Source organism: Streptopelia decaocto, assembly GCF_964273445.1.
Source record: "Streptopelia decaocto genome assembly, chromosome: 7".
NCBI classification, from domain to species: domain Eukaryota; kingdom Metazoa; phylum Chordata; class Aves; order Columbiformes; family Columbidae; genus Streptopelia; species Streptopelia decaocto.
In genome coordinates, this window is record NC_138661.1 from 55,961,947 (window position 1) to 55,976,023 (window position 14,077).

The 14,077-nt window shown below is 34.7% G+C and overlaps 1 protein-coding gene across 1 annotated transcript in view; it reads right to left on the bottom strand.

Moving 5' to 3' along the window:
• Positions 1 to 707: 707 nt before the first annotated feature.
• The window catches only part of PDE3B (phosphodiesterase 3B), an 88,163-nt gene continuing 74,793 nt past the window's right edge, over positions 708 to 14,077 (bottom strand). The window contains exons 9-16 of the mRNA XM_082059137.1: positions 12,390 to 12,524; positions 10,499 to 10,610; positions 9,629 to 9,742; positions 6,815 to 7,014; positions 4,757 to 4,960; positions 4,198 to 4,359; positions 2,434 to 2,683; positions 708 to 2,094 (exon numbers count right to left, since the gene is read on the bottom strand). Coding sequence (XP_081915263.1) covers positions 1,868 to 2,094; positions 2,434 to 2,683; positions 4,198 to 4,359; positions 4,757 to 4,960; positions 6,815 to 7,014; positions 9,629 to 9,742; positions 10,499 to 10,610; positions 12,390 to 12,524 — 1,404 coding nt within the window. The 3' untranslated portion in view covers positions 708 to 1,867. The remainder of the gene's footprint in view (positions 2,095 to 2,433; positions 2,684 to 4,197; positions 4,360 to 4,756; positions 4,961 to 6,814; positions 7,015 to 9,628; positions 9,743 to 10,498; positions 10,611 to 12,389; positions 12,525 to 14,077) is intronic.

The following is a 14,077-nucleotide window of genomic DNA, read 5'->3' on the forward strand; positions in this document are numbered from 1 at the left end:
TAAACACAAAATGCTGAGAATACAGCATACCAAAAAAAGCATAGTTTCTGTAGTCTTCAAATTACGTGTTAGGAAAATATACATACAAGAAATGTAAAATACAAGTGAATGATCAATAACTGCCAGCTTCAATAGTGCTACATTTTATTAATGACAGAAATATCTGGTTTTAACACTGCTCGTGTTACAAAAAATGCAGTGAGAGAAATAATGGCAGCAAATGGGGGTTTGGCACTGAATATATAAAATAGCAAAAGCTCTTCTCAGTGGTCTTCTAAATGGATCAACGAAAAGCTTATCAGTGGAAAACCAGAATTCCTTTCAGTTATTTAAACTGGCCAATCAACGAGCAAAATAAAATTTTGTTTGTGTAAAATAGTGCAATGCAGTTTACAAAAGGTTATCTTAGGAATGTTACCTTTTTTCAAGTCATCTGAAGTAAATGTAAACACAAATATGCTAAGATACATTTAGGAACTTGCACATGTGTGCATTTGTTTTTATTTAATTCAACTGCACAGCATATAAAGGTTTAGTACTAAAAGGTACACTTTAAAACTAGCTTTATTTGTGGCTTACTTACATACCTGTAGCCTAATTTATGCTCTTTTTTTTTCTTTTTTCCGATTAGATCTTCAATGGCAGTGTTCCTAAAAATACATTTGTGTGGAATGTCTAAGTTTCTTATTTAAAAACTCAACAATCTAAATTGTAATATAATACAGTGATGTTTATCTTACTATTAGGCTTTACATGAAGTTTTCACACTCTGCATTCCATATGTATATTTCAGGCTGCACATCAAACTTGAAGGCAATATAAGCTATATCTGTGATGGGAGAAAAGATGTGGGGGCACATTAAATACACTAGCCATTTTGGAACAGTAGTTTCTATTTTCTTTAAAAAAAAATCTTTCATTGTCCTAAAGTTTTCCATACAAAGAATAAATGAAATACGATCTTATTTCCTTAAAATTTAATACCAAAAATTGGTGCAAGATAAAAAAATCTGTAATGTTGTTGACTTGTTTTTAAACAAGAACCTGAGTAAGGGCAGGAAATATAGCGTCATGACTAAAAGAATAGAATTCCTTAATAATTTAAGTAGCTGAACAGGTTTTTAATGTTCTACCACAAGACAGCAAGGCAACAGATGATAATGGCCTTGTACTCAATGAATTCTCATGAACACCCACTGCAAACCTGAATATTTTCTGCAAAAATAAAACATCAGATTATGCACAATAATAAAAAGCATCAGAAATAGATGCACCTGGATTTTTTTCCTTTTTAAACCACAAATATCAGAATTCAGCATTCATGTCACAGTCCTTGAAGAGTTGCTCTGAGATGACTACGTTAAGCACACTACTGCACTAAGTAGACACCCCAAACAGGCTTGCACTGCAACAGTAACACAGTTTTCCTATAGGCACAGGCTTTTTCTTCTTCATGTTCAAAACCAACATGAAATAAACAACTCAAGACAATAATAGGATTCATCCCATATTTCCTTGTTAGCAAAAGTTCTTGCCACTTTGGTAATTGAAGTAACTGAATGTTTTCAAAAATTGCAGGTACCTCAAGGAAAATAAGTGTTCCGTATTCAGCAAGGCAGCATTTTATCAGGATATCATTATATCAGGCATAAAGAACTTTGCATCAGGGTATACAATACTCAATCTTTGAATAAAGTTTCATATTCTGTGTGGCGAAAGTGCATAGGAGTGGGATTCCACTAGAGCAGAAAGAATCCTCTCACAGTATTAAGGCCTTTAAATTTTATGTGAACTGTGTCAGGCTAAAGTCAGCACAGTGAGGAAAAAATAGGCTATCATCATCCTGGACACCACTGCTGAAATTTTATTAGCATGTTTTGTCTTCTCCTAGTTGTCGCTCATCTTCTTCATCAGCTTCCTCAATAACCTGAATTTCATCTGCTTGAGGTAAAGACGAGATCTCAGTCAGCAGTTTGGCTCCTTCAGCTTTATTTTTTTCTTCCTCTTCAATTGCTTTCTTCCATATTTTGTGATTTTCACTGAGATGGTGTATTAGCTGGCAAAATATTCGTCTACCCTTTCTTCTTTGAGCTTCTGTAAAATTATAAGCATATTTGATTGTTCAGGATCCAAAGTAATTATATTTTATGCATACAAAACCAATGGCACATTGTAAGAGAGATGTAAATTTCAGCAAAAACCATGGATGCTTATTCAGAATACGTAAATAATGACATGACAAAGGACAAAGAGTTTCTGTTTCAAATTGCAAGTGTCCTGGTATTAACGAAGATTTTATTAAAAGACTAAAATTTATGAAGCAGCATAATCAAAAAATCTACAATATTTGTACTACACAATTTCAGCCATCATGTCTATGTCTGAATCTATTAAATGACAACCTTATGCACCAACTGAAATAGAAAAACTTACTTAAAATTAGGTCATCTTCCACTTCTTCATCATCAGTCTCTAACTGTGCTCCATCATCGTCTTCAATACTTTCTGCATCCTCCTCCTCTTCATCAATCCATTGCCCTGGAAGCAACCCAGCTGCATTATAAGAATTACACAGGGGGCCAACTATGTGAGTGATGAAAGATTCTTGCAGTTTTGCAAGCTGTGGAGAAGAACGATCCATGAAGGGGCTTATAGGTAATCCAAGACTTGCTTCCTCATCACCCTGAAAACAGAATGAAAAAGATTACCAGAACTTCTTGTAAAATTAACTTTAAATTTTTATTCTAAAGATTACTTTTAAGGAACCAAGTAAATATCGCAAGGTTTGTATCTTTTTACCAGAGGGAATAATAGTCTAGACTAAGTGAAAGAAAATGTAATTAGGCCAGTTTTAAATAAAGACACATTACGGCTCAGCCTTGCATAGCCCATAATCCTCCCTTCAGCTTTGCTGCAAGATATCCTTGTGCATGGGTGGAGACCTAGTTCTACTGGAGCTCCTGTTCCTCTGCTATTACAGGAGAGCTCCAGCAGAGGCAGACGTTTGAGCAATGCATTCTGGTAAATGGCTTCCCCCAAAAGTTGTAGAATGAAACAAACTATAACATCTGGAATATAGTGGTTTGTTGTTGTTTTTTTTTTTCCTGTTTTATAAACTGGAGAAAAAATTAAGCAGCTGCTCCTAAACAACTCCAAGTTATAATCACTTATCTCAACACTTTTGTGGACCTGATTGTTTTATGAAAAAGGTTTTCCTAAAGGAGCAACTTAAAATACTTAGAATTACAGTAAGCGTAAACACTTCAGATTATTATTTCTATTGCTTAAATCATCCATGTGATTTTGCTGTTTACTTCTATCTCTCTAGTTTAAAAAAACATTTTTCAGTCCTTGGTTGTTGTCTCATAAACAGTTAACTACTCAGAAAGCTGACTAAGAAAAATAACAGAGTAGAAAGGTAGAATGTATTTGGGGGGGCTTACAGAATTCATAAATGTAAAAATAAGCAACAAATTCTCAGACTTTTTTCCAGTTAATCTTGATAGGATTATTTATCAAAGTTCCAGCATAAAAATCATATTTAAATTTTAATACTGTTAGCTACTAATGTGTATTTTTAATATTTAATTTTTAAAGTTTTAATATATTTTCTGTCTTTGCACTGTTAGCTCAATACATTTCCAGTCTTGAGGATTCTCTCCATATTCTTTGACCTGGAAACATTCCAGTGAACTTAATTTCCCAAAGTGGAGGAAGTTATTTTGGTTTATCAGCATCATCCTAAGACAAACAAACAAACCAACCAACAAAAACTAACAAATGAAAGACCTACAACCCCCCCAAAAACCCAAACCAACTGATCAACCCACTACCCCCCCAAAAAATAACCCAAACAAACAACAACCAAACCAAAAAACCACCAACAAAAACAACTACAACCAAACCAACCAACCAAACCAACCCAATACCCAGCCAAAACACTAATACCTGAAAAATGGACAACACTGAGAGGGAGCTTGTTTTCAAGCTTTTAACACAATTGATGGTAAGTAAAAGATTATGTTAGTAAGCTACCTATAAAAATAAATTCTCAGTGTTCAGAAAGAGAAGATGGAAATACCTTACCTGAGGATTTAACACAAGGAATAATGTTTTATCTAGTTATACATTTCATAAGGCAAAGAACTGATCATCTGCCTGTCCTTAGAAAGAGCAAATTACACTTTTCGGACTCACCTGTTCATAAAATTCATTAACAATGCCTTCTGTCCATTTCAGATGCAGCTCTCTAACTTTTGCTGGGCCATTAATATCTGCCAGTTTGATGCATATTTGACAGGCCAGGAGGCGATCGTTTTCATTGCTCCATTCTATACCATGACTGTTGATATCATTCACCTGGATTGAGCACATACATTTTTAAAAATTAAGTTAAAACTATTAACCAATGTTATTTTTATTAGACTTTTCACATTAGAAACCTGCATTAACTTTTCTATATCATTTTTTGTCTTATATAGTAAAAAAAAAATCATTTAGTATGCTTCATAAGACAGAAATGTGAGATACGATCGAGGTCGCCCTATGTCACATCTGCAAGGCTTATTAGGCAATCTACAAAACAATCTACAATCGGTTTGTACAAAGGAAATACTCTATTTGCATTTTATAGTAACTTAAATTCAAATAATACAGAACTTTAAATGCAAGTTATTAATATTAACAATTACTAAGTAGCAATACTAACATCAGTATATTACAACCTGCTCAGCATGAACAGTAAAATGTAACAAACCTTGGCATTAAATTCTGCAAGGAAATCAAAATGCTTCTTGAGATCTGTGGCAAGGATTGCTTCAATCACTAAGAAACGAAAACGCTTGAATTCTACGTGATCAAGATTTGATAAAAAGTTGTATTCTGGTCGTGATAAGAAAAGATTCCAGGCAGAAGCAGCATGGTGATTTTCTAAGACTGATCTGTCATTGTAGAGAACAGCCTACAAAAAAACCACAAACCCAAACAAAACAGAATCATAAATGACAGAGTAAACATTTAAATTTATAATTTAATACTCTGAAACTTAAGGGATAGTCAGAAAGACGTCTTAATTTAAAAATACAACAAAACAACTACTGAAAATTATGTTTTGCCTTCTAGTTTGATGGTTAAAGTGAAATAAAAATGGCAGATGAGAAAAGCCCAAACAATTAGAAAAGTCTTTTCTTTCCTTAAAAGTCCTTAATGATGTCTTAGTTACTTCTACATTCACACTGTGGACACATATACACAAACGACTTAAAATGTAGACTTTACACTCTTGGCAGTGTGTGTGGAGCACACACACTGACATAACCAGCCAAACAAAAACACCAGACCAAAACAAAAACCACATACAGAAAGAAAACAAAATACAAACAATAAAACACCACACAACATAAAAATCCAACCCAAAACCAGATGTAAGTATATGCTTTTAATTCCCCTATTGCTTTAAAAAAAAAAAAAAAAAATATCTCCAAAGCATATAAGAACTGTGGTTAATGCAAAATAGTGTGGAGTATCACTGGCTTTTAATGTGCTACGTTTAATGCTGATGAGTACATTTTGACAGCAAATGAGTTAATTAAAATATTAAAACAGTAGTAGATTTTACTCACAACTCCCGTGTTTATACAAAACATCCTAGAAAATAATTAATTGAATATAGATTAAATAGGACCTGAAAACAATTATTTGGAAAACTGCAAAAATAATATTTATGTTTTGAGGAAGAAATTATTAACAAAATGAATGTGTTTATTTTTGAAAACTCGAGATAAGTGTCTGTGTTGCTTGGTTTTATTCTTCTCTGTATCCTGTTTTCAGCAGAAATATAATACATAACTGCCTACATCCTGAACCTTTTCTACAATAAGGAATTGTTGAAAACTGACTGGAAAGTTCACTTCTAAACTCTTAATCTCTTGACAAGTTGTACTGGTTTCTGATTAACTATTATTATTGTTGTTGCTGATGTTGTTATTATTACTACTATTTGAGTTTCTTATCTCTAATTTATTAGGAGAGATCCAAATAGCCATCATAAATATGCTTGCCCCGATAATATCCCACTCTTCAAAGAAAAATATTTTGCCATGCAGTGTAGACATCTTTTCTCCAGTGTTCTTCCTTCCAGTTCTTCCCTACCTCAACTTTTTTTTTTTTCCTGTCTGCTCTTTTATTCAGCTTTACCCACCATTACCTCTTTTGTCTTAGCCTTTTAAACCCCATAGAGCACAGCATCTCCTTTCTTTCTACTCTCTGTTCTAATAACAACGTTGAATATGGGAGACAAAAGCAAGGATGCCTTGCTGATTTTTTCTTATTTTACTCACCCTCCCTTAAAGGTAATAGCTATTTACCATGAAGGACCAGTTTGAAATACAGAGATTAGGCGATGCAGTTCATTGCACCATTAGAGGAATGTCTTTTTACAGTAATTGCTGACACCACTATGATTTCAGAGGATTCCCAAAATGTAAGATATTAATGAATTACCTGTTTAAACTCCTGGGGCCAGCTCTCTATGAAATAATCTTTTACTCCAACCTGCATTGATTTTTGTCTTTATTTTCAATTTTGTAGACTGAAAATTATTTTTACACACATATACAACCAATACACAGAAAACACACTGGAATTTATCAGGAGTAAAAAAGTATTACACAAGTTAAGCCCAAATTGATTTCCCCGTTTCTTAAATTGGGCAAATGATCCGAAACAGGCTACAGGAGGGATATGGAAGAGAAGAATATTAATTACTCTGATTTCAGATACAGACAAATAATTCTGTGGTTAAAGACTTTCTTACCTGAGGTGCATTTGTAGCAACTAGAAAAGCATTTGTACGACCAGGATGATCATAATCGTGCATGGCAGCTGCTACGTATAAAGCCATCAATTCCAAAGCAGGAATGTTTGATGCTAGACAACCATAGCTGTCATCAGTGATAGAGCAACTTTTTGAAGAAACATAGCTGACTTGAACAGGAGCAATACCAGTGGCTTCATCTAAGAAAATTGGAAATACAAAAATAAAATATTTTAGAACATGATCTCATTCTTGTTTTTAATACATTTTAAATGACTCAGCCAGATACATTTGTAAGCACAACCTTAATAGAGTTATTCTTGTAATTGTGAAGCTGAATAATTGGCAAGGAAACATACTTTAAGAAAAAAAGGTAATAGTATTGTTTATGGATAAACCAGCAATTCTGAAGAAAAGTTGAAATGCCAGTAAGTCATAAATTTGTCATGGCCACATGGGTTGTCCAAAACGGTAGATGCAGTTTTACAAATACATAAAAAGCTTCAGCTGTTTCATGACACTACAGAAGGAAGGCAAAACGGTACAGGACACTGTGGAGCCTGTAAGAAGTTACCAAAACTGGAAAGCCAAACGTTCCTGTTTGAAAAGCAATTCTTCCCCTATTACTACATACAGATACACCTCAGGATCCGATTTCCCACTACAATACCGAGGGATAGCTATCATTCACACAAAGAAAGGAGATTTTTGGAAGAGCAGTGAACAGCCACAATTGGGAAAAAGAAATATATATTTTTCACCACAGTCAGAGCTCACTCTTGCAACACAATTTTAGAAGAAATGCACATGGCCAGAAGTGTAAAAGCTACGTGGGGCACATATCTACACTTGCTGCCCTCATTGGAAGAGGAGATGATGGAAGAAAAGATTTGCCTTGGACTTTGAAACTGTCTGGTGCATTAGAAGACATGAACCAGAGGGAGTCACTTTGCAGCTCCAGTTCATCATGCTGCAGAAGGCTGGTTCAGAGGAATGTTTCAGTGAGCACAGAGGGCAATGTAGTGGAACAAGGAACACAGGCCATCTAGTCTGTCTCTAGATTGCAGCAGAGTTGTCATTTAGATTAGAAAGCAATCGTAACAATTTAAGATTTTAATCACTAAAATGCAATTGTAGGAATTTGTTCCATGGGAGGGAATGAAGAGAAGGAAAAAAAAACCTAGCAAAAAATGTGTATCTCAGAGTCCAATGCACAAATCTTGGAAAATTCACATGGATACCAATGGTTACACTTCACCGCTAGGGTGCCTGTCTCTTCTTTGCCTTCCACTTAGTGTCATGCTGCTGAAGAACAACTGTTGTTATGCAGACCTGGAATTTCATTCCCTTCTTAAAGCGATAGCACTAAAAGAGCATTCTACAGTTTCTCTCCCAACTTCAGTAAGACCAAGAAAGGATCAATCAGCATCTCCTATAGTATTTTTTAATTTGCCCATTTCTTGAACTTGCAGACCTATAGGAAAATCTTGTGGGATAGTGGAAACTACTGCAAAAGGAACTAAACCCATTAAATTAGAAACATTTGCATGATAAGGCCATTCACAGTTTTATATGCCTCTTCTCCCTGGACAAAGTCACTAGGCAAAAGAAAAACAAAAACAACAAAAGAAAAGAAAAGAAAAAATAACACAAACAAGAAAACCAGTAATATTATTTATTTTGACACTGCATAATAACAGGCATCTCTTTTCCTTAATAGAAAAAGTGATGACTAAAAATCCTAGTAACATTTATACTGAAAGAGTTCCAAAGCAATACAACTATAATTTCTTATTTTCAATTTACTTTTTTTTGTAAAGGGAAACAAAAGAATTTTCTATAATTTTTCTTTCATCCAGTCAAGTCTCCAATCCCAACCCTTTTAACACTTAGAAGAAAGAAAATGCAATAGGGTACAATCAGTGCACATCAACAAACTTGGAAAAAAGAGAAAGGTGACAGTAGAGGGGCTAATTAGTAAGGAAGAAATAATATCTACTGTCTGTACAGTTCACAAAATACTACTTAAAATTACAGCCACATGACTTGCATCTTGTCCTTTTTTAATGTACATATAAAACAGGGATCTTAGACAGTAATGGATTTCTCCATTTATTTTTGTTCAACAAATACAATTTAGTATAAAAGTGTATACTTAGAATCATTATACTTATAGTATATATTTTAGTAAGAACTACAAATCTAAATTTAAAAGCTAATTCCATGAAGTCACACACAACAGAAAAGCAAGCTTCATTAGAACTAATGCCATACAACATTGGAATTTGAAGACCTTATGTCTTTCACACAGTTACTAGTCATGGCAATGCCTGAATGTCTGCATGTGATATCTAATACAGAATTCTGAAGTACTCATTTTTACACTAAAACCATTAAGGAGAACTTCAATTAAGTTAAATGCTTTGACGTTGGTAATTTTTCTTTGGTCTATTTAATTTCACAATCAAGTTAAGAAATATTAGTCTAATGTATTTCAAATGTTAAAAATACGCTGACTGTAGCAGTATACAGAGGTTTCATTCAGCACAGAAAATTTATTAAGTGAACCTGTATTCTTGGCTAATAAACTAACCACTACTCATCTACTAATTTTTCTAAAAATCTACTGCATGATATTTCTGAATGGTGTGTACTAAAATGGTAAAATTTCTACTGCTTTATATTAAAATACAAAGAAAAAAGTGGTAAGAATAATTACATATTTTCTTCCAGAGTAGTTTGTTCCACCTATTGTAGTTTCGTTAAAACATTCTTAGAGCAAAGGAAAAAAAAATAGCCTATGTAAATACATACCCATATCACTTTCCATTATATGTTCATTATGAATTTGCTGAAACCCAGGAATTGGCCGTGTTGTCAGATACCATACTGCATGAAGAACATCTGTGGCATGTATACGATTGTGATCTGAACATTATAAAAATATAATTAAAAATACTATCTGAAATATAATCAAAAGGAACAAAAGGGAAAAAAAGGTGTGTACTGAATTTACTATAAAGGAGATTTTGACTAAATATAAAGGAAAATTGAATTTAAATTGTTAGTGAAGGATATATCACTGAAAGTTTTTTAAAAACACGTTAGATAAACTTCAAATATCTGCTACGCATACTTCATTCTACCTGAGAGCCAGGAATGGATTAAGTAGCCTTTTAAAATCAGTGCTGGTAAGGCACTAGCATTGCTTCCAATCTGATACCTACAAGCATTTGGGTTGGTGCAAACACCTGTGACATGGGGAGCGGGTGGGTGCACGTCTGGGGAGAGGAGGTGAGGTGGTTTCTGTTTTGTTTTTCCAATAAATTTGGCTGCCCTAAACAGCATGATGAATAATTAACAATTCTGTATTTTCTAATTATTCTACTATGGGTCTAAAAAATATCTGTTAAATCAACACATATTCTCCCATCGACTTCAGTACGCTTGATTCAAATACTCATTCAAATTCTTTAAGATTATATTCAGCCTACACATTAACAAATTCAGTTTTGGAGTCCACTAATTTTCTGCTGCAATTCCTAAATTAGCTCTAAATTCTGACAAATGTATTCATTAAAAATATACTAAGTTCAGACATTGTCTACCTCTGTATTGAATATTAATACACACACTAAAGAAGATACAGTAATAGAAAAACATATGTAATTAGATAGTACTTACAGGGAATATCTCGGTAGCCATTTTCTAATGCACAGAAGTAATTCATGAATTCTTGCGTTGGGATTTTGAAAATTTCGAACAAACCAGTGTCTTGAAACAAGGTATAAGTTACCTAAATACATAATAAAATTAATTTTAGTCTGAAAAATAAACTTAAGCATATTCTGGCTTTTCAATTTAAAAATTTTCCTGTTTTAAAAATTTTGCTTGCTGATAGAGATGGAAATTACTGGAATCCAATTGAAGATTATCTGAAAGCTATCGTCATAGAGATGCATGTCATGATTTTTTTTTAAACACAAAAATGCGGATTTTTTTCATCCTTTCAAACACAGAATAATAAAAGCTTTAATTTCTTTACTGATAAATTTTATGGTTTACAAGTAGAACTTAGCAACTACAAAGACCTAACCGCCCCAAGACTGCAAATGTTAAGAAAGCTTCCGAAAATAAGTCACTGCTACTTGTTTTTGTCACTTCTTTCCCAGACACTTAAGAGAAAGAGTAAGTTCTGAAGTGTGGGAGGTGCTCAAAGGAACACAAGAGCAAAATGAGGGGACAACTCTCCTTCCACCTGTCTCAACCAATCCCCTTACACATACCCAATCTGAGAACCTTACAAATGATGATAGTAAAATACAGTTTTTAAATGAGCTTTTAAGTAAGATACATATCAGAAAAGTTAGAGCACAACAGACAAAAGGACTGGGGTGCGAGGAGAAGGACAAGTAGTACATGTAAAAACAATATCAGGAAGAACTGACACAGAAATTTTGCTAGAGTTTAGGAGAGGAGAAACCTGCACACTTAAGTACTTATAGGTTTGAACTATCTACTAAATTACACACAAATGAAATGCAAGATAATGTGAATTGCAGAGTACAGGTATACTACAGTAAAAACCCCACTCGAGAGGAATGTAGCATTCTAGTGTAGATTAACAGGTGGCACTAAGGTGACAAAAGACCTGAAAACATTTGATCAAACAAGACAAACTGAAGATTTAAAAGAATACCCAGAATATTGTGTATTATGAAAGGAAAGACAGCGTCTAATAACGAAAATGAAATTATTGCCATTGTTTTTTCCTGTTTTCAGTACAGGTGCAGGCCTGTGGTTCCAGCTGCACCAAGTGCTTCTAACCTGTTTCCTTCCCTCCAGCTGCTTGTTCCTAACACTACCCTTGAGCAAGAGCAACACACATTCTACTCCACGGTAGGAAATCAAAATGCTGGCTCATTCTATAGCTCCATGACTTCTAAATTCAATATAAAGAATGAGACAGAAGCTTCGAGATGACACTGATGAATGGGAGAGGCTGGGGAAGAGCAAACAGGATGATACTTTTGCAGCTGCCGTTACTGGCTTCAGCACAACATGAAACTGCACGAAAGAGCTTAGTAATAAGTCAGAAAGAGATAAAAGGGATACTACATGCAGAAAGCAGCATGGAAAAAAAATCCCATTGTTTGTAGGATCAAGAGGCAAAAGACTGCCTAAAAGATCACTTCTCTTCCCCCACAGGTGTAGCTCGGGCAGAAATATTTTACTGAAATAAAGAAAAAAGAAATGGTTGACAAACAAGGTAGTAATTCTGAAAGCAGGAGACAATTTTTCATTGGAAATGGCACATTACTACAAATTCTAGTAAGTGTGAATCTACCCTATTTTTACAATGAGAATAAAACTGATAAAATTTGGAGCAAGTTGTCTATTGATAAACCACTTTTTTATGGTTTACAATGAGATGGAATACATGAGAAATTATATTTCTACTTTTCAAGTTATCATTCACATACTTGTTGACTGCAAAACTTCTTCACTGTTTAAATAAAATATATAAGCATGACAGCTTTATATACCCACCCTCCTATAATAAAAGACCACAAACCTGGCTAAGGATCCTTCCAGACTGGTCTCCCATTTCTTGTACAAGGTCAAAAATTTGGAAATTCCAATTGTTCATCTTCTCCATTAGTGAATCATGGTCTAAAAACACTGTTTCTAATGTAGGACTCTGCTCCACCTGCGTAACAGTAAGATACTTCATAATCTCTAAAATAACAATAAAAACTAATTTGTCACTTGTATTGGCAAAAAAAGCCATGAAAATGATACATCATTATTTAACTTACTGAATAGTGCTGTAACTATGGCTATATGAAAATCATAAATCAATAGTACAAATAGCACAGTTAATGGCTTGACTTTTCATTTTTTGGGGCAGCAGATTCCAGGGCTTTCTGAAACGCTGCTAAATTTTCATTCTTAGTTCTTTTTAATCAAGATGAGTTAATAAAACAATGCACAAATATATGCAGGCTAACAAAAGGTTTACCAAGCTTTGGCAGTTCATTAATTGAACAAGCATTAAAAAGAAGATGTATAACCCAAATTTTAGTTAAGTTTATACCATTTGTCTCCCTGAACTTCTAATATACTAATATAAAAAAAAAATTAATGAAATATAACAAGGGCAAGTGTAGAGTCTTGCATCTGGGCAGAAACAACCCCAGGTTCCAGTATAAGTTGGGAAATGACCTATTAGAGAGCAGCATAGGGGAAAGGGACCTGGAGGTCCTGGTCGACAGCAGGATGACCATGAGCCAGCACTGTGCCCTTGTGGCCAGGAAGGCCAATGGCATCCTGGGGTGTATTAGAAGGGGGGGTGGTTAGTCGAGAGAGGTTCTCCTGCCCCTCTACTCTGCCCTAGTGAGACCACACCTAGAATATTGTGTCCAGTTCTGGGCCCCTCAGTTCAAGAAGGACAGGGAACTGCTGGAGAGAGTCCAGCGCAGAGCCACAAAGATGATTAAGGGAGTGGAGCATCTCCCGTGTGAGGAAAGGCTGAGGGAGCTGGGGCTCTTTAGCTTGGAGAAGAGGAGACTGAGGGGTGACCTCATTAATGTTTACAGATATACAAAGGGTGAGTGTCACGAGAATGGAGCCAGGCTCTTCTCGTTGACAACCAATGGTAGGACAAGGGGTAATGGGTTCAAACTGGAACACAAAAGGTTCCACTTAAATTTGGGAAGAAACTTCTTCTCAGTGAGGGTGACAGAACACTGGAACAGGCTGCCCAGGGAGGTTGTGGAGTCTCCTACCCTGGAGACATGCAAAACCCGCCTGGACACCTTCCTGTGTAACCTCATCTGGGTGTTCCTGCTCCAGCAGGTGGATTGGACTGGATGATCTTTTGAGGTCCCTTCGAATCCCCAACATTCTGTAATACTGCACAGTATGAACATTCATTTATAAGTCTCACGGAAACTGTCACATCTTTCATAGACTTCCAAGAGAAAATAATAGTCCATCGGTGTTTGAAGATACTATCCACAGTACATCTACACAAATCAATTTTGATCAAAAAAAAAAACAAAACCAAATCACCATTTGTCATTTTCTACTGAAATTTATGCAAGCTGGAAATACATAATTGTTAAATGAAAATTTGAATTCCAATGATGCAACACTTCCCTTCAGAAATTACAACTCTTAGCAAAGACCTCTTTATAGCATGGTAGAAATCATAAAGAAATACTGTATCGATAAAAGTTATTGCAAGATTTTTTCCAATTA